This window comes from Alosa sapidissima, chromosome 13, assembly GCF_018492685.1.
Source record: "Alosa sapidissima isolate fAloSap1 chromosome 13, fAloSap1.pri, whole genome shotgun sequence".
NCBI classification, from domain to species: domain Eukaryota; kingdom Metazoa; phylum Chordata; class Actinopteri; order Clupeiformes; family Clupeidae; genus Alosa; species Alosa sapidissima.
Genome location: NC_055969.1, coordinates 28,715,759 through 28,742,135, shown reverse-complemented (window position 1 = coordinate 28,742,135; position 26,377 = coordinate 28,715,759). Strand labels below are relative to the sequence as shown.

Below are 26,377 nucleotides of genomic sequence, written 5' to 3'. Positions count from 1 at the left end.
AGAAAGAAAGGGTGGAGGGTATGGGAGGGGAAGGGGCAGCTGGTGTGAACCAGTCCGACCGCTTCAGGGGTGTGTATCTCTGGCACCGCCTATCTCTGGGAACCGCTGGCCCTGTGGGCCTTGCCATCCCTCTCCCTCCGACTCGTTCTCACTATGGATTACTCAGGTTGTCTTTGTGCGTTCACATTTGACCATACTTGCACAGACCTCAGGAGATTCCTGTCCCAACATGATCTAACTGTTGATACCATGCCATAGGTTATTACAGCTAATTAGAATTCATTTATAACCTTGATTGGTGGCAGCTCCATACCGTGGGTTTGTTCATCATTTTGGTCCCCTCCTTCAAATAACCCCAATAGAGCCTGTTTTGAGGCCCAGTGATTACATCTCAATTTCATCACTCTTTTGCAGTGTCAGTCTTCCCTTTGGCCTCTAGTGACACTGGCATTTTCTCAGTCAGCTGCTGGGACTCTTACCAATGAATTTTGTCCCCTGGCAATGGTAATGGTACAGTTATAGCTATTAGCCCTGAGTGTACTTCATCTGGTGCAACTGAACAATTCCTCCTCCTTATATGACTAAAGCTATACCATCCAGTTCACTTCCTCCTTCTTCTGCTGCTGCCACTGCACATGCCTTTTCAAGCCTTCGCCCACTAGTTTCCCTTATTCTCTTTCACCCTCAAACAATTCTGTATTAGTTTAACAGAACAGTGTTAGTTCACAGTTTAAATGAGTGTACATAAAGAGACACAGTGGCTAATCTCTACCTCTTTCTGGATAATATTGGGTGCTAAGGTGGAACAACACATTATAGTCCAACGATGTTTAATGCAGTTATGAAGTCAAATAAGTGGCAAGACTAATATGTCCAACCACATCTTTACCCCAAGCAACATCGTGCTCTGCTGTGACCATTTTCATGCCCTGGGATGGGAGTGGTGTCTGACAGGACTGGTGAGAAGGAGAGAGCAGGGAAGAGCAGCTGTGGGCCTGTGCCTGGGTGGGGGGTGTTTGTGTAAGGGAGTGTCTCAGCCTGAGTGCATCCTGAAAGTGACACATGAGGTCGACCCTGCTCTTGAAAGACGGACGCTGCTGACTGCTGACTGCAATTTACTGTAAAGTTGAGCATAGCCGCTCGCACATGAATAAATGTGTCATCCAAGACATTTGCATTGCATTTAACTCATCTTTCAGTCCAGCCATGAAGGTGTCACATGTGAAGTGTGTATTTCTATGTGTGCTTTGCTTGTACATGTAGGCCTACAATTGTAAATTGTAGTCTCTCCTGCTATTTCTCAAACAATGAGATGTCCATAGGTTGGTGGTCTAAATTATGCCCATTTATAGAACATTTATTTTCCAGGTTCATTTGTAAAGGTGAAACAGTGTAGAGCTCAAGCAACCATCTCATTAGGGACAACTGCCAATCACCAGCAACTGGTGGGGGGTGAGGGGTGAGAACCAGAAACTATATACAGTAGTGTTTAGAGTTATCAGTGAGAAACCAAAGGACACACTGAACCAATTGATGTCAAAAAGGCGTAAGCTCACTGTGGATATATTGTGTATGCAGTTTGAACAAGGCAATTACTGAATGCAGCACAAATTCTGTCAATGGAAACAAAAGGAGGAGAGTTCAGTAATCGACTTTCTTCCTCACAAGATGGCGGTGACCTAAAGAAGACCATGGTAATGCACTGACTGCACAAAGAGTCATTTTTATACCCTGTCTTTACAATTGCAAAGGTAGAAATACTTCAGTTTGTTTTTTGCATAGTAGCATAGACATTTAAAGGAACACACCGACATTTTGGAACTTTAGCTCATTCACTGTATTCCCTAGAGTACCCCAGAGCCGATACATATCTCCATGCGTGTAGTTACTCGGTCTGACGCACCCACCGCTAGCCTAGCTTAGTGCAGGTTTCTCGAAGTGGCCTGTTCCAATAGCCTAACACCCCCCAATAGTGACAAAGAAACAAACATTTTCATTTCATTTACATGCTGTGATTTGTATATGTGTACAAATAGCAATGTCAAATGAGACAGCCATTTTGTAAGCGCATACAGACTTGGTACTACTGTATGTTCACATTCAGGCGAAGCACTGCTACTTGGGCGGAGTGATATGCAGGCAGCAACTGAAAAGCTCTGGTGTTACTTCTTCAAACCCCAAGGAGCATAGCTGTTAACATTGAGCATTGAAAATAAGAGAGATTTCCCAGGTTACTCAGGAACTTTTCAACATTCATCTTTCTGTTGGTATCCCTCTGCTGACAGCAAGAATTCAGACAAAAAAACGGCTGCACTAAACGAGGTTTGAAGCTAGGTTTCCTTACAGATTAGCGTCAAATCATGCTTTCACAACAACCACACCGTTATCTTAAATAGGCTATCACTCTAAGGTCGCCTTCAAGAAAGTAAAACAATACTTTGAAAACATCTGTTTCACCGGAAGGGGGTAGCAACAGGACAACAGTACAGGTCCGATGGTAGGACTAATGTTATGAAAGTATTAATACAGGATATTTTACAGGAAAATATTAAAACGGGAAGACGGGGAAAAAAGTTAAACATTTTGACCAAGTATGGGCTTACAAAATTTGACATTGCTATTTGTACACATTGTAACTACAAATCACAGCAAATAGGAAAATATTGGAGTTCTTCTGTCACTATTGGGATGTGTAGGCCATTGGCACCAGCCACTTCGAGGCACATGTGCTTAGCTAGGCTAGCAGTGGGTGCATCAGACCGAGTAACTACACGCACGGAGATGAGAAGGGCGTGTATCGACTTAACTAACTCTGGGGAATACGGTGAATAAGCGAAAGTCCCAAAAAGTCGGCCTGTTCCTTTAATGATTCTTTGAGCCTAGTTATTTTTTTAAAACATTTTTTTAAATGCGATTCACTTTTCCATAACGAAGTTGCCCTCAAAGGCTATGCTATATGCTATTCAGTTGTAAATGCATATTCTGGTCTTACTGAAAACTGCACTGATTGACGTCGTTCTAGTCCCAAACAAATATTTACTCTTATTACTGTATCATCCAAAAATAGACCCCAGGTTGTTGTTGTGACCAGTGTTTCCCTTTAAGGGCTGAGTTACAGTAATAAGGGACTGATACTTGCTGCTAACAGACTCATTCTCGTACGCATCATGGCTGCCATGCGTATTCTGCGTTCGCTTGGTGCGTCGGTCACACAAGCCAACGCAAGGTAACATGATGCGTCCGCAAGATGCAAGGACCTCCAGTATCATGCGTTTTGACCGCGTGTGTTGAAGCAAGTGTGTTGACAGAACGCTGCAGGTTGGAGTCATACTGTAACATGCGTGCCAAGCAGAAAGTCATGCAAGTACTCCCAGAAACAACTTTTATTTTGTTAAATCTCCATTATTGTTTAGCTCCTTGTAATGCCTTCAATTCATAGTTTTTTTTACCGGACTATACATTATGTACTATACATTAGTTCAGAACAAAACACCCCTGCATGCTACAATATGTTTGATAGGCGCTCAGCTAGGCCTACTTGCTAAGTCACAAGGGAGAAAACAAACATGACAAGCATCCATTTGCAATGGAGATGGCTGTGGAAAGGACACATAAAATGCAGTGATATCTTAGTGTGATATTTTTATTTGATCACAATGGACTGTTTAAAGCAGCACTGAAGAAGATTTGCTCCTGGGGTCCCCCTACAGTCGAGAAGCACAATAATAAACAAACTAAATATGCGTCTTTTGCGCTCGATGGTGTTTTAAGCTAGCCTAGAAATCTAGACGCACCCTTGCGGCGGCAAATTAATTTGCTCAGCCTGTACGTCTAGTATCAAACCATAGGTATTTCTATTGGCTGACGCCGTGGACGCTGGCCTATTGCATGCCTAGGCAGTTTGAAAGACAATTCTCTGCCCGCCCCTTGGATTAAGCGAGGTGAATGGTTCGATTCCAGACTATACATTTCAATGATATAGGATGGCCCGCCAGGCTAGTTTTAAGCCCCCAACGTCGTCTTCCAGGTAGCGCTGCCACCGTCGACATAATGGCACCTAACCCTAAACCTAACCTTAACCCATGCCTAACCCTATCGCCTTCCAGGCAGCGCTGTTGTAGACAATGTTGGGGGCTTAAAACACCAAGAAACGTCTTTTGCAACAAAGTATGAACATAACTCCGATACAATATAGATGGAATGCACTGACAGCAGTCTGTAGAAAGAGATCTCCGATTTCCTGTAGCATAGCAGCTCTTTTCCATTTCGATTCTCGCTAAACACTAAACTTTCTATGGTAGTTTTACATGCGATAGAGTGCGGCTGAAGTGGCGTTCCCCCTACTATTAAGAGTTCGTGTGCCATCGAAATTATTTTGGAAATGTTATTTTTAGGTAAAAAAAACAAATATATTTAAGGGGTCTTTAACTCATTAATGTAATACTTCATCCATATTGTGAGCAGATACATCCACATTTCGTATTCAAAATGGAAAGAAAAAATGGTGCCAAACAGGCGCATGCATAAAATATTGTTTATTAAGTATATTGTTATCCATGTGTATTATTATCCTCATTAAACACAGAAATAATTATATAAAGTCAGATCAAAGTCAGATTTCTTTGTTTTGGCCCTCCTGTAAAGTTGACGAAATGTCACCCATGCCCCTTTTGGCCTAAGCCCTCGTAGTATACAACCTGCAATAGGAAGTCAGAGGGGGGACTGAGAGGGGAAGTGTGCAAGTTATCATTTTCTGAGCTGTTCTGGCCTAGCCAGGTCTTGTTTTGAGGCCTTTGTGAAAGGAAAGGAAAGAAAAGGAATGAAAATGCATCTCTTTTTGAAATCTCCAGACATTGCTTGAATATGCTTCAAATGTCATTCAACAGATTCAGCCTGCTGAATATTTTTCTCAGAGGAAATCATTCAGTGATGAAGTACAATCCATTACCTGTAAGATATTGGCATGAATGTTTTTACAACTATATTTTGGCCTTATGTGACCCGATCTGGTAAAACTATGTACAATACTGTACACTGTAGTCTTATATCTATCCATATCACAGTAGATTTCCTCTTTGTGAGCAGCTTAACCCCATTGTGCAAGGCAATAATGAATGGTTACATTTGAAAAAAAAAAAATAGTGCATATCTCTGTCAGGGGTCCAACCATTTGTTGAGCAAATAGGAATCAAACACACAATGATTTTTATATCCCAAATGATTACGGTGTGTTGATAGAGTAAGTGAATAGATCCATGAAATGGATTCTTTTTCAACTGCATTTCCACCCTCTGAGATTCAAAACTGTGAATAGGCCTTACACAATGCAATCACTAAAGAATAACTCATTTATAATCAGCGGTGAATAAAGACATATAAAGAATATCAGATTAAGCATACATGGGAGAAGGCAGTAGGATTTGTTTGCTGTTACTCAGTGCATTGAAGGAAGTCTAGAGGTGATTATCTTTATGGTGCACACACCTGTTTTTCAAGTGTGTTGCTCACTAAGTAAAGAACACCCCACACCCTTTTTTGGTGCTTTTTAATTGCCCTATAGTGAGGCTGATAGAGAGGGCCCTTCCCAAACTTGAGCCTCTTAGCTTTCTGCTGGAATACAATAGGCAGTCAGGTTATTAACAAACCAAAATAGATGTGGCTACAACTTAAAATAGATCATAAGATTTTACTTTATGTTTACCCCTATAAGCATTATTTTTAATTGACATCTTTTTATTCATTACATCTTTGATATTTTATTACAACATCTATTTATTAATGGTAGCTGTGATCAGATGTTGTCTAAAGCAGGTGATATATTATAGCCATAAACTTTCCATGGCTATAAAATTATAGTCATTGAATGATATATTGGCGAAGTGGACATGATGGTAATATTCTAACACCCATGGGAGTTTAGCCTTATTGCCAGCATGCCCACCTCATGTTGCCACTCATGCTGCCATGCAGCTCAAGTTATGTTTGTCTACATAATAGCGGGAGCACATGCATTCTAGAATAATTGATTTATATCATATTATGATGAATGTTTTAATAAACATGTCTTTCTTCACAAACTGAAAGCTTAGCCTTTTCCATTAAAACCATAACTCATACATTATCTGAGCTGAAAGGGGAGACATTTCACTGAAGGCCATGCATTTTTCTGTCTCTTTGAGAGTCTCTGATGTGGGAGTGGGACTGACATGCATTGAACACATAGATACATTGTTAAACTGTAGACTAGAAAGAGCAAGGTGTTTCCCATTTACATATTAGTGTGTGTGTGTGTGTGTGTGTGTGCGCGCGCGTGTGCGTGTGCATACCAACTGCACTGTCTTCCTCTTGTGCTCCCCCACCACCTCCACGCATTGCCCCATCCCTGAAATAGGAGCAGGTTAGCAGGCAGGAGTGCTGGGTGTGCTCCTCCTCTCCCCACCCAAGTAACAGCACAGGTGGATGTTTGGGGATCGCTGCCAAATACTTTTGGTTAAGAGGGAGGGGTGTTGGTAGGTGGGTGTGCACATTTGTTTTGTTTTGTTTCTCTGGCTCTCTCTCTTTCTCTCTCTCAGAAACCATTCAGTGCTAGGGCTCATTTTCCAATCCCGATTCAGAGACACACCTTCTGTGCAAAAATTTAGCTCATCTCCCACCCCCTCTCCTTCTCTCTCTCTCTCTCTCTCTCCTTCTCTCTCTCTCTCTCCCTCTCTCTCTCTCTCTCTCTCTCTCTCTCTTTCTCTCGCTATCTCTCAGTCATTTCTCTCACTTTCGTTGTGTCTCTGACAGAGGATAACACCCTGCTTCCTGACAGGGACTGAGACCGAGAAGAGCAACAACTCAGAGAGCACCACAGAAAGGTCAGCAACATCTCTCTCTCTCTCTCTCTCTCTCCATTTCTTTCTCTCTCTCTCATACTCTCTTTTTCCATATCCCTCGAAGTACAATTTATCACAGGTTACTTAAGAAAGCTATACGGAATGTGTCATGCTTTGTCGTGGGTAGTTGACTTTTCGCTTTTAGTCATTAGGGCTCGTAGTGTTGGTTGCCTGGGTTTACCCCACACCTGCTGCCATAGCCCTAAGTCCTCAGTGATGGTCTCTCTCTTCCTTCTTTCCACCTCTCTCTCTCTCTCTCTCTCTCTCTCTCTCTCTCTCTCTCTCTCTCCCTATCCCTCTCATATAGGCTCACAGGATGACAGCTGACAAATTTGTCTAGGCCAGTGAGGTTGTGTATGCTGTCTTTTTAAGAGACTGTAGAATTTGTATGGCTTGCAGATTCAGATACAGTTGTTGCCACATTATTAATAATGTATATCAGTGTATTAATGATATCTCACAATCACATTACGTTATTACCATTTCACACCTTGGTGTGTGTGTGTGTGTGTGTGTATGTGTGTGTGTGTGTGTGTGTGTGTGTGTGTGGCATATTGTGTCTACGCACACTTAATGAGAATTAAATATTTTTCCCAACACAACACTAACATAACACAATTAGGTAAACATTCCAAAGACACCATTTCATTATTTAACTGAATTCATGTTATTTGAATTGAGTGTGCACATGTAATATTGAGTACAACCTCATGTTAGCAGTGTCCTTAAAGTACCCCTCATTTTCTTTGCGCAGAAGCAGCAAAAGGTTCAGGACATCTGAGGTCAATGTTTGTTTCTACAACACACTTTGACTAATTTCACATTCATTTTTACTACTTTTGTCCCATAGTATTCTTTCAAATATATAAATGATAAACTCATTTGATCGCAAGGCAAGACAGATATTTTTGCTGATCATGGTTTTGTCTGCAGACAAAGCACAGTAGCATACTGTAATCTGCATTTTACATTATATTCAATGTCAATGTTAAAAAAAATCCAACGGAATTTCCTTATTGTGCAGCAAAATCTCATGCATTGGAATGGTGTAAAGAATAAAAGATGCTTGTTTTTTGTGTAGAGGCAGAAAGGTTCGTATCAAATGGAAAAGCAGACGATTGGATAGATTGAATTATTTGTCCATTTTTATCGTGGCCCCCCGTCACATCCCTTGTAGACCATGGGCACCCAGCGATTTCTTTTCACACTAAATCTAAATGGATAATTTTCATATCATACTCCAGTACTTTACAGGTCAACTATTTAGCAATTACTCAACTGGCCACAGCAATGAGATGACGTGAAGCTGCCAGCCTAAAAAGCTAACAGTGGAGGAGAGAGGAGGAAGTGAAAGAGAGCACTTCACACAGTTGAGGGCTGCAGAATTAGAAAGTAATGACAGAAAACTAACTGATGATGGGACTGGAGAGATATAGAAAGAAAAAGAAAAACTGAAAAAAGAATTGAGCAAGAGAAACGGCAAGGGTGAGAGAAAAGGTAGAGGGTGAGAGACTGCGATAAAAAAAAGAGGAGGGAGAAAGAGAGGGGTTACACGGGGATAAGCACCACACCTTTGTCTTTTCAGTCACCAGGACTGAAGGTTTATCAAGGTTCTGAACCTGATCCGAGAGGTGCTTTTGTTACAGCGGGGATACTTTTACATTGGCGTGTTCACAAACATTGCAGGAGTAGCCTCCTATTTGCTCACTCTAGCAGTGCTGTGTGGGAACGCAACAGGCAGCACAAAGCCCTGGCCACATTAACCCAGCTTACGCCAGCACCGACTCTACCCCCCCACCCCTGCAGAGCCAGCACCAGGCACCTTTACAATACTACTATGAATAATAGCTTTCACATGAAGTGTACAATCATGCTTACATCCATAAATGCACAGGAAAGTACACAATACGTAACCAACACATTATGCATACTGTATAGACCCTTTCATCAATAAAAACAAAAACAATGCTTGAACGTTCTATTTGGGCCCCAATCTACTTCCTCTGCATTAAGATAACATATGGAATGTTAAAAAGGAAGTCTTGTGGGGCCAACTATGATGCTGATAATGGAACTCTCTTGAAAGGGTCCATAAGTGAATATACATGTATTCATAATCTGAGAAAGATGAAATGTGTTTTATTCTCACCCTAGTGCCCTCCCACTGAGGACGGGACATATTCTCATTACTTCTTAGTTTCAACAATATTATCTGTAATACTCTTAGAGAGGTTGTTTTTTTGAGGGCATATTAATCAGAACCAATAGATTACCTTTAAAAGAGAGGCATGGGAAAAGGTCAATGTAGAGCTGTGTGGATTCATGGGAACTGCCGTTTCTGCGAGTGAAGGACTGCTTCTGTTCTTTTATTGGTGTGATCAGTGCAAGAGAGGTGAAAAGTCACTAACGCCCTTGAAGCTTTCACATCTACCCTGTGTGACATACTGTATACTCCCATACTTTTGTTCGGCTATTCAGTGTAGATGTTGCAGGGTCATTTTCAAGGTAGTTCTAGATTTAAAAAAAAAAAGCTTCAGTTTATTGTAGCAGTGTGACTAAAGTGTAGGATCAACTGGAAGACATTTTAACTGAACATCTTTCTTAGCTTCCACTGCAAACTGATTTGGCCTTGTCAAAGAGTGACACAGGCATTAGCATCTACATACCAAGGGTAGACCGACACAATCTGCTATTTATTAAAAAAAAAAAAAAAGACTGACAGCACAATAGACCAGGACACAGCATGGCAGAATAGAATAGGTTGATATTGATTGTGTGGTAAAAATGCGTTGGTGGCTCAGGCTCTGATCTGATGTACGTACAAGTGTATGAGTGTGTGTGTGTGAGAGAGAGAGAGAAAGAGAGAGAGAGAGAAGAGAGAGTGTGTGTACGTGCGTGCGCGTGAGAGTGAGTGAGTACATGAGTGTGTGAGTAAGCGGTGGAGTGCACAGATGAATAGGGGGTGGGTGGAAGCTTGAGAAGGTTGCTGTGGGTGGGTGCAGGGCCAGCTCCCTGCCAAAAAAGCAAGTTTGGGGGATTTGTGTACTCTGCCTTACTCACGATCCGCCCTTCTCAAACTGACAGGCACGCACACACTCCCTCACTTACACACCCTGAGGTCAATCACCCCCCCTCTCTCTCTTTCTTTTTTTTCTTTCTCTCTCTCTCTCTCATACTAATCTGAAGACTAAGAGGAATTTGCTGAGGCTCAGGAAGTCACCTAAGCTTGTCACCTTTTGCTTGTCCTTAATTCACCTAGCCTCTTGATCCAAGACGGAGCAGAAAAAAGTGATCTAGGTGTGACCTTTACCTGACATCCCTGCAGCTGTGAAACACTGTAACAATGTGCCATGATGCAATCAGATCAAAGTACTGTACTGTTGCTCCATAATTACTGCAGTTATCCTTGACATTTGTATGTAATAGTAATCTGGAAAGAATACATATCACTACGACAGAGACTCATATCTAACTTTCCCTCATGTGTGTTAAGGGCTTTCATGTTGAAGCAGGATGACACATAAAAGATCATGTTACTATTTTCAAATCTGGACCACCATTTCCAACAATGTTAAACAAATGCTCAGGTTACTTTCCTTGAAGGCCCCCCATGTGCTCTTTCACAACCATATATATATAACTAAAAATCACAAGAATTACATGAGATTAGTCATTCCTTTCACAACCAAATATGCTTCTGTCTAGTTCTTTTTAAAGTAGTTTTGTATCGTTGTAAAGTAGAGCATTTATTCCATTTATTCACTCTAATACTGAAGGTTTGTTGAAGAGTTTTAGGGATTTGACATTTCTGTCAAAAGCTTTGTCAAAGTAGCTTTTTTATTTTTTATCTATTAATCTTAGTCTTGTAATTAAAAAAAAAAAAACTTTAAAAGGATTTCGATTCTCCCCCAGCACAGTTCATGCTTTATACACCTCAGATGCGGGCACATGGTCTACTGATGTGTAGGTGTTTCCTGTGTGGCCAAGTGGATCAGAAATAGTCTTTGTAACCACTGGCAACCCCCTGACTTTCCTTTCCACCCTCTCCATGTGCAAAGCAAGATAGGTAAATGACAATAAGACACAACCAGTCACGTTTCTCTGCCTCCCATGTAAAATTATCACTGACAAATTAAATACAATGGACAGTTGGAAACAGACTGCGAACAACACACCGGTTTAAACCATCACATACATATATATACATGCACGCGGACACACAAACAAACACATATTATCACACAAATCCTTTGTTTAGAAATGTTCTGTGAAAGATTTCAGTATTGAAAAGTGGGTCCACCCACCATTGAGAGGAGAGGAGAGGAGGGGAGGGGTGGGCCGCATTTGGAGATGAGTGTGTGGGCTATCACTCTCTCACAAACAGGGACTGCATTAATCTGCCCACCCGCCCATCCCGACTTTTAGTGCAGCATTATACCTCCTGTCACTGACCCGTCACAGTCAGAGCACCACCAAGATTAAATACTAATGCACAATTACCACACTTTGACCAACAGAACCAAAATCAAAACCAAGTCAAGACATCTGGCATGAACAAAATATAAAAAAAACCCACTGTGCCCATGAGTGTGAGTTAACGTGTATATGTGTGAGTGAATGTGTGCTTGTGAATCAGCCTCTTTGTGTGTGTGTGTGCGTGTGTGTGTGTGTGCATGTGCAGTGTGTGTAGTCCTGCTATGACAGACGTCTGTCTCCCCTGCCCTGCAGCTTGGCTGGTTTTAATTAGGAGGTGGCAGATCGCTGGAGGGCAGACAGAGGCTAGCCTCCCCCTCATTATCACCACTGGGAGCAGGAGCTGTCCTTGCTCACCCCAGCCCCTAACATACACACACGCACACACACACACACACACACACACACACACACACACACACACACACACACACACACACACACACACACACACACACACACACACACACACACACACACGCACATACTCTCTCTCTCTCTCTCTCTCTCTCTCTCTCTCTCTCTCACACACACACACACACACACACACACACACACACACACACACACACACACACACGCACATACTCTCTCTCTCTCTCTCTCTCTCTCTCTCTCTCTCTCTCTCTCTCACACACACACATACACACACACACACACACTCACATACTCTCTCTCTCTCTCTCTCTCTCTCTCTCTCACACACACACACACACACACACACACACACACACACACACACACACGCACATACTCTCTCTCTCTCTCTCTCTCTCTCTCTCTCTCTCTCTCTCTCTCTCTCTCACACACACACATACACACACACACACACACTCACATACTCTCTCTCTCTCTCTCTCTCTCTCTCTCTCTCTCTCTCTCACACACACACACACACACACACACACACACACACACACACACACACACACACACACACACACACACACACACACACACACACTCTCTCTCTCTCTCTCTCTTACACAGGTGAATGCAGTGTTCATATACACATTATAAATCTGCACCACGCAAATAGACACACTTTCATGAAATATATACAAGACAGTCACTAATAGTGTGTTCTCACTGCCTATACTGTACATTAATATACTGTATATCCACACAGTAGCTTACAGTGAACACTGATCAAATCCAGTTCAACTTCATTCTGAGTGCTGGTTCTGGGTGTGATATGCCCACAGAAAAACATACCAAACCTCACACCTCACCAAAAAGTTTACTACAACATGAATTTAGTGCAATCCTTCTGTTGCGTCTCTTCGTCTTCTTGCCTTTTTGAAAAACTTTCTTTTTTTTTCTCATCGCTCATGCTTAATCTACCTTTGCTAATCTAACGGATGCTGTGGCAATACTAGTTATTGACCGTTGTGTCTGTGTGCCAGGTAGGAAATCTTTCTTTTGTGATTATTATAAAACTTCTTCTGGAAAAATAAGGGAATAAGGGGCTCTATATCCGCAGCAGTGATGTGTTGACGCTATGAGAAGCGAAGCCCTTCACCCTTTTCAGCTGCCACATGGAGCACACCGAGAGACAAAAATATTCTATATACGCAAATTCCATGTGGAGTGTGTGTGTGTGTGTGTGTGTGTGTGTGTCTACATGGGTTGAAGGGTGATCTAATATACAATTCTTTCGATGACCACTCCTCAGTGCTAAGCCACTTGTCTTCCCATACTGTGTGCACCCTCCATGCATTTGCACTCCTTGGTAATTGCTTATAGACCCTTTCAACAATAAAAACAAAAACAATGCCTGAACGATCTATTTGGTTCCCAATATACTTCCTCTGCATTAAGACAACATATGGAATGTTAAAACGGAAGCCTTGTGGGGCCAACTATGATGCTGATAATGGAACTCTCTTGAAAGGGTCTATAGTACAAGCCAAAGATTCTAGAACAGAGCTCTGTTCTAGAATCTTTGGTACAAGCTGATACTTCCATTCACGCAAAACCACATCCCTCATCACACCGTCTCACAGTCTCTCAACTCTGTGAGCTGACGAAGGGGTGATCAGGTGCCGCCTAGCAGCGTGACAAGCACTAGGGCTTTCTCAGAGCAGCACAGCTGTACAGCAGGCCTGGACACACCACCCCCCCACCCCACCCCACCATAACCCCCCTCCACACACACACACACACACACACACACACACACCTCAGGTGCAGGTGCCTCCCCCAGGCTACAGTCCCATGTCAGATGAGTCTGTTTAACACTAACACAGACTAAACAATGCAACCAGAGGCAGAAGAGAGGGCTCCATTTGTCAGCAGAACTGAAGACTGTGAGCCACTACCTTTGTGAGGTGCAAAAATGAACTTGCAGCAGATTTTCTGTGGCTTGTGTGTGTGTGTGTGTGTGCGCGTGTGTATGTGCTGTCCTTGGAGGAGGTCTGGGAGCTGAGGGTCTGTCCAGAGTTAGTGGATCTGTGGGGGTGCTTGCTCTTTCTCACAATCCTCTGGCCTCCCCCGGAGTACCTCCCACGTAAACACCCGCGCAGCCCCCTCCTTCCCAGACAAGCCGAGGCCAATGGGGTGAGAGAGCCAGGCATGAAGAGAGGCCATCCAGGCAGAAGCCAGAGAGACACAGTCCTGTGGAAGTCCACAATCCTTACTGGCCATTACACACTGAGAGTGACTAGAGTGTGTCTCACAAGGCTAAGTCAGACAGACTCCTTCAAAATGTTATTAAGCACCAAGATGTACTGACTTTATTCTGGTCTGAGAGTGGTGCAGTGGTGCCAAGCATCAAAGACATCAGGTAGGTTTGTCGGACTGAAAAGCAAAGAAAAAGTGTCACTTTTTCTGAAAGACCTGTTTGAATTACACTGGGGTGAGGGTTATGGTCAAGCCTATTGGAAAGCCTGGTCTGTTTATGGCATTCAGTTGGGCTGTGAGTGGTTACTAGACACCCACTGCTAAGACTGTGTCTCATGCGATATTTAATTTTCAAAAAAAAAACGCTGTTATAAAACTGGCTGACACATTTTGATGAACCACCCTTTTCTGGCTCAGTTGAGCACACACTCCTTTGGCTTTTGTCTTGCGTTTCCCAGTTTTTTCCCTCTCGCTCGCACACTGTCCCTCTTTTCATTTCTTTTTCTGCTGCTTTTGTTCTGTGTCCATCATCTCTCTTTCCTCTCTCAGTCTCATTTTGCTCTCTTCACTCTCGCTCTTGTTTCTTGCCCTCTATTTCTTTCTTCTCTTTCTCCTTCATTCCCTCTCTCTTCCTTTCTCTCCCTCTCTCTCTCTCTCTCTCTCCCTCCCTCTCTCTCCCTCTCTTTCTCTCTGGCTCTGTCTGTGCTGGGAGCTGTGGCTGCCTGCTATGACAGGAACGGCGGGTGAAAGCAAACAGGTACTGTGGAGCCAAACACTTACTCAGCCCCAGCTTCCTGGGTGCGAACAGACTGCAGAGGCTCTCAAAGAACCGCGCAAACGAGCACAACGGACACTCAAACCCTCAGCGACTTACAGCCAAGTCCAGAACTGCTGAAGATAACAGATTTCAAAAGGCTTCTCATAGTTTGCTATGAGAAGAAATCAGACCAATCCAAATTCCTTTGTGTCTTCTGCAAATGTACGCTTTAAGCATGATGAAATATTCAACCCTGGCTGATAACTGTTTGGTAGAGATTTTAAGTCCAGCAGTTTCACATACTGTTGTCATGCAAGGAGAGATACCTGCAAGGAGTTTCTATGACAACAGGCTGAACATCCGGATAACTAGTGTTCTGTGATGGTTGGTTGTCTGGCTGTCTGTCTAGTCCACTAGCATTTAGAGGGAGCTCTGTTTATTTGCCAGATACAGTACAGAGCACTTTGAATCACCATCGTCAAAACAGTGTAACCGCTAGGGAAAAGACTGTGGTCTCAACTAGAAAGTCCCTGGGAGGCCATGGGCATAGATGAGCAGAGGCACGCAGCTTTCATTCTTAAAACCGCTCGGCTATCCACTGCTATATAGTTACAACTACCAAAATACTGTATTCCATTTTTGTGATTATTTGATGTAACCATTTCTTCTGAGAAAATGAATGTTATTTGTTTCTTGTCCCATATTACATTTTCTATGTTGTGTATAATAGACCATAAAACCATGAAAAAGAACAGCTACTTCATGTCTTGGTCCAGAGAAATCAGGTCAGTTGAGACTGATGGTTTGAATGTGTCCAAATTACATAATTAGGCGTGCAGCACCTCTGATGTCATATAGGATATCCTGCCTCTGCTCCCAGCTCAGTCGTTAGAAAACCACTTTGTCACTCTCAACACATTTAGTGAGGGAATGCACAGTTCAGAGACAAGAACCAGAGAGAGAGAGAGAGAGACTGAAATGCTGTGTTGGTGACAATAATCTCTTAATTCATATATGGCAGTTGAAGATGGTTTGTGGTAAGGAAAGCACTGTTTGGGGAGATATTGCAGACAACAAACTAAGATCCTTTTTCTTACTTAGTATGTCATGTGTGTAATGTGTAATTGTTGAGCTAGACGTTTAACACTTCCACTCCTGTGCTCTGTTATGTGTCTTACATGCTGCAGCCCCACATTCTTTCTTTCTCTCTCTCTCTTTCACTCATCGCCCTCACATGCTAGACAGGTCATTTCCCCCTTGAGAATGAATGAGTGGGATGAAAACATCTCTTTCTATCTCTTTTTTTTATCACCTCACATTTATGTTGTACTCCATGAGTAAAGTCTTCCTATTCCATCCATGGAACTGTGTCCTCAGCCCTTACAGTCAGACTCAATCTATCCTTTTAAATTATCATTTTATGTATACAGTATATACCTGTACATTTGACTTAGATGTGTATTTTAATTTTCATTGTATAAAATACTATGGAAAAGTAATTAGTCATACAGTAGCTATGCAACAAACATGGTATAACATATTATCAACCATCTCAATAACTTGGTTCAACAAGCACCAGTAAACCAGAATTTGACTGTGGTGTTCTATAGATGAAAGCAAACTGTTGCTTCACACTAGGCCCCCCATATCATTAGCACAGCAGTCTGTTGGAAAATGCTTTTGTGGCAGAATTATCAGAAAGATGAAATGGCAATGAATCAACAGGAAGCTGTGGTCGTCCTGTTTTGAATGCACTGAACAGTGGATTATAATGATTGGAGCATGTGCAGAGTGCTGAATCGGGTCCTCTTTGAAGTTTGTTTTCTACTTAATATAATTTTTGATATAATGTGCCTTGATCACCTATTTCTTCCTTTGGAGAAACATCTTGTATGTTTTTTTGGTCAGATATTCAGACCTTAAAGCATATAGCAAAATCTTGATGAAAATGAAAGTTCTGTGTGATATTAGATAAATAGATAGATAGATAGATAGATAGATAGATAGATAGATACTTTATTGAGTGTTCTGATGGATGATTTTTATTCTTTACTATCCTTTTGTCCCAGAGAAGCCATTCTTTTTTCATAAGAAACAAACTCAATTATTGAATTAAATTAATTACTAGTTAGTGTTTGTATAGCGTTGGTGAAAAAACAGGTGTCTTTTGGTTTGACACTTGTATGATGCATTATAATTTATTACATAAAACATATGTCATAGAGGTTGCAGAAATTATTATTTTGGTGGTTCCAACAGATCCACTCTGGACAAATACAATTCAGAAGGGTACAATCAAAAGAAAATGTGCACACTAGTTAGACCAACTAAAAAGTAACCACATGTTGAAAAGCATCTTCTCTCAACATCTTCCACCACAGAGTGTTGTTTATTTGGATTTTACGACTTTAGAGTTCTGTAACTTAATTAGAAACTAGAAAATGCCCAGGATTAAGATGTATCTATTTTACTGCTCTGGAAAATCTCGCTGAGACGCCGAGCTGTGACTGGCCTTTGGCCCTGCGCTGCTCCCAACTTCTGCTCCGTGCCTCTCTCGTGCCATCACACGCCAAAGCCATTGGAGGTGCAGGGTGTTTGGAATTGCGCTCCCTTTCTCTCAGCTACCTCTCCCTGGTTCGGCCCCACTCCCTCCGAACTGAACATCCACTCTAACAAAACTAAAAATTCATTTAGTCTGACCCAAATCAGAGGGTGTCTGAGCCACGGCCTTATTACACACTGTGCTTAACTTGTGTTGTGGAGGAGGATGGGGTATCATTATCTTTCTGCTACCCACCCTGCCATAAAAACTAGTGGTGCGACATCTCCACATCGCAGTAGTGCCGTTCAGCTCTGCTCCCTTCTCTCCCTCTCTTTCTCCCTTCCTCCTCTCTCCCTCTCTCTCTCTCTCTCTCTCTCTCTCTCACACATACACACACTCACTCTTTTTCTTTCCCTCCCCACTGCGAGTCAGACGAGCCAGCCTCCTCCCGGAGCGGTGAGGCTGCCTGCCTGCGAGTGGAGCGCTGGGGAGAGCCGCTCAGACACTTGTCCTTTCTCTTGCGCCAGCCCCGTGTGGATATTTACCCGTGCTGCTCCGGCTTCTGTGAATGAGTGGGGGAGCGTGACAGCGGCGAGCTGTGAATGGACAGGCAGCTTTGTCTTAGTCTGAAGGGGGAGATGTGATGAGAGAGCACTGTGACTGAACAACACTTCTTAGTCTGAGGGATTTACACCAAAACAAAAGAAAAAGAGAGAAACATACCTGAAGAAAAGAGGAGGTGGGTGGAGATTCTTTCTAAATGGATTTTACCTGATGATAGAAAGGACACCATTGTGTGCGTATACATATGTACTGTGTGTAGGTACGTATAATGTGTATGTAAGTGTACTGTGCGTATGCTCCTGTAGCGCTGTAAGTTTTGGGATCAGTGTATTTTTGCGCAGTAGAGTACATGTGCATTCGAGTGCATGCTGAAAGTGCTTTTGTTTCGTTTTAGTAGTGATTGAGTGGAGAGGCTCAGGGCCGCTCAGGTGCAGTGACAGAAGCTCCATCTGTGGACAAGGTAATTTCATGACTCATGTAATTATTTGGGTCTTACTGTAGACGCCGTCTGTAGAAAATTATGGTGCCAAGAACTAGATGGTCATAGAATTTGTTTTGAACACAAGCCCCTCAGAGGCACAATGTTTTTCAGCCACAAGTTCTAACAGTTTGTTCTACTTTACCTTCTGTACTATTGTTACCATAATTCCGAAAATCATTAAAAGAGAGAAATCCGTTGTGAATCAATCCAAATGTCCCCATCGGTTGCCAGTTGACGATATGTCAATAAAAACAAACGCCTACTTTCGTAGCCACAAATGGCCCTTGGTTCAACATAAAATATTTTTTTTAAAAATGGAAGATACCTTAGTACATGGAAAAAAAACAACAAAGCCATAAATAGAGTAATTGGAATTATTTTGACATGGTGCGAGGAAGGTAGTTATCAGGGATGAAAGCACGTATAAATTACTGTTTGCGTAACCTCCAACTCTTGTGGTGTTGTTCACACACTTACGAATTACAGAGATTAGGTCTTATATTACTTCTTATTTGTCGTCTCCATATATGTTGATCATTTCTAACAGTGATAGACTACTGAAGAGGATTAAAGGTAGAAGGCCTGAATTCATTTTAAAAATGTGGGGGAGAATAAGTCTTTCTTTGGTTCTTTTAAATGTTTTATATGTTCTTTGAATTTTGTTTAATTGTTTGTCTGAATTCATTCACACTTCTTTTGTGATATTGAAAGAGAACAGGATTATTTTTGTGAAATTGTTCAAGGTGAAGAGGGCTTTAGATGAGCAGACAGTAAAAGAAGAGTGGCAGTTTTATGAGGACAAACCTCAAGCCTGGGATTCAAGAGCCTGCCCTCACACTTGCTCACTGACACGGAATTACTGTGCACTTCTCTAAGAAACTGTAGTCTTTTGAAGAACAGTACACAATAACAGATATGTCCCAATGCCAAGGACATGTTCCTCTAATACTGCCTCTACGTCACCTCAATACTCACTCTCACTGTCAACTTATACTTTTAATGTAATCATCACACATAATTATCACATTCTATCCACTAAAACTGACCCAACTGCTCACTAGACAGGTGGACTTGTAAACCACCTAGAGAAGAAAAATAGCAAAACTCGGTGTGAGTTGCGCCATGCAGTCTGCCCTCGAGTGGCTTGGGGAGCGGATGGGTTAAACCCGAGAGCTCCAGGGCTCCCCGAGGAAAGAGCTTTAGAGCAGGCCAGCCAGGTCCCACAGGACCCGCTCACTTACAACAAGATTTAGCCAATTTACCAGCGACTGGTGCAGCGCGGCCAGCCCCCACACTCCCAGTGCTTCTCAATCAGTCAGCAATGACGGGAAGATGTAGGCCTCACACTCATGGTTGGCTTTCGCAATTAAAACAACTCACAAGACACTTTATTGTGTTTCGTAACATAGTTTTTCATATGTCACCCCCCAGTTACCATGGTGAATACAATTAGTCACTCTGAATTCATATTAAGTTCAGTGGCAAAAAAAATTAAACAGATGTATTGTGTTGCCTTTATAATTCATATTATTCTAATAACTTATTATAGATGTAATTATGTTTCTGGTTTACTTTTACGGTCAAACTCCAAATTGAATGTATCGTAAAATATTGAATCATTTAATTTAATCTCTGACAGTCTAATTTTCAAAAGTAGCAGACTAAGAGTGGTATATGGCAATTCATATCAATGTGCTGCCAAGCAGGAGACAATCTAGGGACATTGTCACTATTTCCCATGTGCCATACCAAGGGCAAGGCTATGGGAGTGCCAATGCCGGGGCCAGAAGACTAGGCTTGAGTTCCCCCATAATGTTAGGGACTGGGTGGTTAGCAAGCAGGTGACAGTGGAGAGTGCGCTAGTAGTGGGCACAGGATGGAGATGGCATGACAGTGTGGGGGGGTGGCGAGGCAGAGAGCAGCACAAAGGGACCTGGCTCTGCCTCGGCTGCCCACCTCTAGCATTCCTCCTCTCACTTCTCTCTGCGCAGCTTCTTCAAATGAGGGCCAACAGGGCTGCAGTTCATGTGATAATAGGATTTTGTCGGCGATAAACTAACGATACAAAGCCTAGACGGAACTTATACTGAAGTGTTGCTGTGGGAATTAGATAAGATAGGCCAAAGAATCAGAATTGCTCTACCAGTGAATGAAATTGAAGGACATTCTTTAAGGGACTGTAGTTATCTCAGAGACCACATTTAATAAACCACAGTGCTATTATATGGTGTTAGAGGAATAAGTTCAAAGGTCTCAAAAACAAACAAAAAAACAGGTGTCAGAAACCATCCCTCTCTTTTCCACTCCAAGTTGTGGATATTCGACACATGTTTTTACATATATGTTGTTCTGGTTGGGGGGATTCAGACGTATGAATCCATTTGTACAAGCTGAAAGGGCACCAGTGTTGTGCCCTTGACACTGAGCACAGGAGCAGCAGGGGAAGCAGCAGCAGAAAGGGTTAAAGCTCCAAGGCTGGGATGGGGTGGTGATTCTCCAAGTCCTTGTGGTGGGAAAGTGGTGCCCTGCTCCCCTCCCTGTCTATGTGGCATATCCTCTCCATAGAGTAATTAGGAGGAGGTGCATCCCTCCAGCGCCCGTGTCACAGCTCCGCAGGGCAGGGAGCAGCGGGGGCAGCACGTGTTCCCAGGGTGGGTGGGAGAGCTCAGGAACCCCCCCGACCCGACCCAGCCCTTCCCACCCCCGGTCCATCCACATCACCCCCCCCCCCCACTGGCCCCTTATCCAGCACTGTTGTTTTTAGCACTGAACGCCTGTTTGACTTGGCTGGATTTTCCAGGGAGGGGGTGGCCACACTGTGTTTCTTTTTTCGCTTTTTTCGCACAACCTGTCAGGGAACTTGTGGGGACATCACATCACCCTGCCCTCTCCCTGCCCACTCTCCCCCCTCCTCTCTCTCTATCTCTGTCCAAATCTTCAGTGTGACACATGTCCTGTGAGGGCATCTCAACACTAGTCCATCTTTTCCCTGCTTGTCAGCTCTGATTGACATCCACAGATACAGGCACAGCTATGTATTAGAAAACAGTGAGAACTAGCTCTGTTTCAGGAGGAAAGTGAAAAGACACAGAATATTTTGACAGGATAAAATATACTCCCTAGTGTATACACAGGGCTTATTACTACAAATAAGAACACTATCCTTATGGTTTGTATGACCTTACAACTTTTCTGCATTTAACAATACTTTGTCCTTCACCCCAGAGGGAAACTTTTCAGATGAACATTTATCTTATATTCATACTGCAGGTATGCTAGCTGTATCTTTGTGTGCAACATACTCACATTCTTTGTCAACAGGCATGTTTTCTGTACAGTACTATATGTCTAAACGGCAATTATAGCAACTGTTCCCTAGCAACAGTGTAGAAGACATTAACCAGTTGATTGGTTACCACCGAGCTCAATATTATGCTGAAATGCAGGATGAGCATGTTAAAAATACTTTTTTTTACAGTAACACAGCAGTGAGGAGTTATAATAATGCAAGGGGGCTAATTTACTTTGGCGTTGGTGAGAGTGCTATGGCCCATTTGAATCCAGTCAACAACTCTGCGGTGGTTAGGCATATGAAAGCAACCATCCAAGTGCCTGCAGTGACCGCCAAGAGCCGGCAGCTAAGATTAAGCTCTATTCATAGACGTGAATGAGAGACAGCGTTGCCAAAAACAATTTTACAACTCACTCCAAACAGTCTATGGAAATCAACAGGTATAACCCAAGGCCACTCCGATGATTTAAAATGCAAAATAAATAAATATTTGGATATAAAAAGCTGATAAATGTATTCAGTGAGGAAAATGTGAGAGTGTGAATAGTGAAGTATTTCTCTCAGGAGTATGCGCTAAAGAGTTGTAGAAAGATGTTCCACACGTTGGGAGGAAAGTCTGAAACGTGTCCCCATATTGCAAGTCACCAGAGTGCGGAAAGTAGAACCTGACCCGTTTTACCTTCCTGTATTGTTTCTGCCGCTTCCGAACATCACAGATAAGTGTGTCTGTGTGCGTGGCTGTCAGTTTTTTTTTTTTTCGTTTGGTTTTACAAGACATAGCTTAAAGATAATACTTTCCTCTTCTCTTTATCTGAGAACCTCAAGACTTCAAAGGCTGTTTGTTATCAGTTCTTCGCCCATGAGTGGAAACTACGCTTAAGATTAATGTGGTCCCATCAGCAGGGTCAGTTGTGTCTGATAAACATGATGAGTCCAAGAGATTTGCTGCCATTGCACCTTTGTGTGTGTGGCTTTTGAGTGCTCCTTGCTCTGATGTTTTGTTTCCTCTTAAAAGGGACATGTGCATCATCAGCAGAGCAAGCTGTTGTATGCATCTGAATTGAAACCCGACGGCATCAGACCGTGTGGGCATTCAAAGCTTTCTCAAAATGAAGTGCCCTTTTGTGTGAGTAATAACATTACTTTTCTTTCTCGTCTTCCCTGTGTTGTTGCCTCTTTTTTTGCCCCAGATATCTATCGGCTGACGATGGCGTACAGAGAAGAGGACCTAATTGGGATCCCGTTCCCCAACCACAGCAGCGACGTGCTCTGCAGTTTGAACGAGCAGCGGCGCGAAGGTCTCCTGTGCGACGTGGTCCTGATCGTGCAAGATCAGGAGTACCACACGCACCGCTCCGTGCTGGCCGCCTGTAGCCAGTACTTCAAGAAGCTCTTCACCGTGGCAACGGACACCAGCGAGTCGCACGCCGTGTACCAGATTGACTTTGTGGGGCCGGAGTCCCTGACGGCCATCCTAGAGTTCGCCTACACCTCAACCCTCACGGTCACTGCCAGCAACGTGAAGCAGATCCTAAATGCCGCACAGATGCTGGAGATTCCCTGCATCATCAATGTTTGCCTAGAGATCATGGATGGAGGCGGGGGAGAGGAAGGCGGAGGTGGCGAGGGTGGAGGAGGAGGAGGAGGGGACCACGGCTACGAGGAGGAGGAGGAGGAGGATGAGGACGACGAAGAGGAGGAGGACGATATGGAGGATGATGCGGAGGAGTCCAGGGAAGAGGAACCTGAAGAGCCCGAGGATGACACCAGTGAGAAGTCCACCCAGGCGTCCGAGCATCAGGAGGCAGGCGCCCTGGAGCAGGGAGAGACGGCCGAGCGTGGGGAGAGCCCGCCGTGCAGCTCCAAGCAGGAGCAAAGCCACAGCCGGCCCGAGAGGAGGTGTCAGGAGGAGAGCCCGGACAAGGGCCGCGATCCAGACGGCCTGGAGGGCCGAGCCCTGAAAGACTTTTCCATTGAGTCACTGCTCCAGGAGGGCCTGTACCCGAAGATGCCGGGGCTGGAGCGAGGCTCGGGCTACTCCCCGCTGCTGCCTGGCTTCTACCCTCCGATGTGGGCCGCCGAGTTCCCCACCTTCCCACAGATCCTGGAGCCCCACCACGCCCCCCACCCCTATGGGCCGCAGATGGAGAACACACCTCTGGACCTGGCCGTGAAGAAAGAGGTCATCCAGGAGGACCTGAAGGAGGAGGTGGCCCCTGGGCTGCTGCACCGGGACTTCCTGAAGGAGTTCATGGGCCCAGGGCTCGGCGTGCTCCCGGAGGCCCAGCTGAGTCAGATCAAGGACGAGGCGGACCTGCGCTCCTACCTGAGCTTCCTGAGCGCCTCTCACCTGGGCGTCTTCCCCCCCTGGCAGCTCGAGGAGGAGCGCAAGCTGAAGCCCAAGGCCTCACAGCAGTGCCCCATCTGCAACAAGGTGATCCAGGGAGCGGGGAAGCTGCCCCGCCACATGCGCACACACACAGGGGAGAAGCCCTACATGTGCACCATCTGTGAGGTGCGCTTTACCCGGTGAGTGAGAACAGCACCCAGTCCGTATCCCAGTCACCCTCAGCATGGCACCCCAAGGGGGGATTTACACAGGGATCCAACATTATCATTTCACTGACTTCTTACATTTCAGGATTTATGACAAAGATCAGACACACACAGACACACAAATGTTTTTGTTCAGTTTAACTGAAAAATAAGAAATGACAAGATAACAATGTTGTAATGTGTCCAGCGCCTAATTAACTCTACCTTCAGAAATGTCTGTTACAATGTCAGAAACCATACAGAAAGTCAGATCTGCAGGTGTGTGCAATTTGAGTGAGGAATTATGAAACTTGGAATATGTATAAAGAAAGAGTGAAAACTGTGGTTCAGGTGCAAAAATGTAACAAATACCACATGACACGGGCTCTGAATCTCTGAAACCTCATAACCTGCATACTTTCTTTTGTCTGACGTCATTGCACCATTCACTTCCTGACAGAGTTAGGCAGATTTTACCAGCTGTCTTGTCATGTCTTTGAGTGCAGATAAATATGACAGTGTACATGTACATACATTTAGAGAAGTATGTGCTTACATTTGTGCAGTTGCAAGAATGAGAGAGTGGCCAGATGAACATTTTCCTCTCTTCACAGACAAGACAAGCTGAAGATCCACATGCGTAAGCACACCGGCGAGCGTCCCTACATCTGCCTCCACTGCAACTCTAAGTTTGTGCACAACTACGACCTGAAGAACCACCTGCGCATCCACACAGGCGTGCGGCCCTACCAGTGCGAGCACTGCTACAAGAGCTTCACGCGCTCCGACCACCTGCACCGCCACCTGAAGCGCCAGAGCTGCCGCGTCTCGCGCCCGCGACGGGGACGCAAGCCCGCCGCCTGGCGCGCCTCCAACTTCCTGTACCCGACCGACCCCCACCTGCACCAAGACAAGGGCCTGGCTGCCGGGTGCCGGCTGCTGCCCACACCTTTGCCTGCCCTGGGTGCCCGCGGCCTGGCAGAGAGGCGCCCGCAGGGGGGGAGAGCTCTAGAGGACTGTGAGGGTGGCGGCAGGGAGGCAGCGGAGGCGCGGCTGGTGGACAGGAGTCACATGGCCGGGGAGGCGGAGAGGAAAAGGGGGGTGTTCTCCTTCACCCTGGCCCGGGACGATGTTCTGCCCCACGCACCCTTCCCGTTCCCCGCACCGCCGCCGCCACACAGCGACCCCTGGACTGTCAGGCTGGACAGGGCTCCACCCATCCCTGAGGCAGCAAACTGACCTCCCAGAACTCCCTGAGTTTGCTGCTCCGCACAGAATTTACGTATGCATGAGCAAAAACACACTCAGACACGGCACACAGATAAACACACACACACACACACACACACACACACACACAGATAAACACACACACACACACACACACAGATAAACACACACACACACACACACACACACACACACACACACACACACACCACACCACACACACACACACACACACACACCAGTCAGGAGAACAGGAGGAACAGTGTGAATCTGGAGGACAAGCTATCTACAATTGTAGTCTGATCAAATGCAAAACCTTTTTTTCCAAATGAACAATTTTGGGAGTTTAATATGTTGACAAATAGTGACATTTTAACAGCCTTTTTATATGGCAATTTCCTTGTGTCCTTTAAGACAAGTGGGATTTAAATACAGGAGTTTCAAGGGATTAAATGTTTTTTTTTTTTTTCTAGGTTTCGGTTTCAGTACATTTCTATTTATAATGAATTTGATGATAACGCTTTTGCATTATTGATATGGGTAAAAGGAGGTTTTGAGATGTGTTGACAGTTCAGTCAGCTATTTTGGCCACTAAATGTGTATGCATCAATTGAACTGAATTCTGCTTCCAGTCTCAGACTTCAATGCAAGAAAAGCAGTACATTGTCTAAGCTCTCTGGTTTCTGAAATCACTTAAAACATAGATTTTTCCCAGCCATCTTACTGTGCATGTCACTGTCACAAATGACTTAACTTCTCCCTTGGGCCTCCACGTTTAACTGATTATATATAAATTACGAGAGGTAAAAAAAAAGCAAAATCTGAGCTGCGAATCACAACTACTTGGAATTCTGATTATACCGTTGAATATAAATGAAACTGATAATTGGTATTACTAAACTACATGGCATTGTTCGTACTGTATATCAGTCAGACAGTCTGGCAAAAACTGTCTGTGAAATAAAAAAATAAAAAGATTGAGATGAATGTGGACAGACACTACAAA

The 26,377-nt window shown here is 44.0% G+C and overlaps 1 protein-coding gene across 4 annotated transcripts; it reads left to right on the top strand.

Moving 5' to 3' along the window:
• Positions 1–6,617: 6,617 nt before the first annotated feature.
• On the top strand, positions 6,618–26,171 carry LOC121680636 (zinc finger and BTB domain-containing protein 7C). Of its 4 annotated transcripts, XM_042060097.1 has the most exons (4): positions 6,618–6,857; positions 17,702–18,008; positions 22,797–24,135; positions 24,756–26,171. In XM_042060097.1, the coding sequence occupies exons 3-4, from the start codon at positions 22,814–22,816 to the stop codon at positions 25,378–25,380; spliced, it is 1,947 nt and encodes a 648-aa protein (XP_041916031.1). In that variant the 5' UTR covers positions 6,618–6,857; positions 17,702–18,008; positions 22,797–22,813; the 3' UTR covers positions 25,381–26,171. The 4 variants fall into 4 exon arrangements, with proteins under 4 accessions (XP_041916031.1, XP_041916030.1, XP_041916032.1 ...); XM_042060096.1 differs by lacking the exon at positions 17,702–18,008; XM_042060098.1 differs by lacking the exons at positions 6,618–6,857; positions 17,702–18,008 and adding an exon at positions 18,048–18,293.
• Positions 26,172–26,377: the final 206 nt, after the last annotated feature.

Bases quoted from the DNA above. Each gene is read 5' to 3' on its own strand.
- LOC121680636 (XM_042060095.1), top strand. The intron at 24,136-24,755 runs GTGAGTGAGAAC...CTCTCTTCACAG, and splicing joins TGTGAGGTGCGCTTTACCCG to ACAAGACAAGCTGAAGATCC.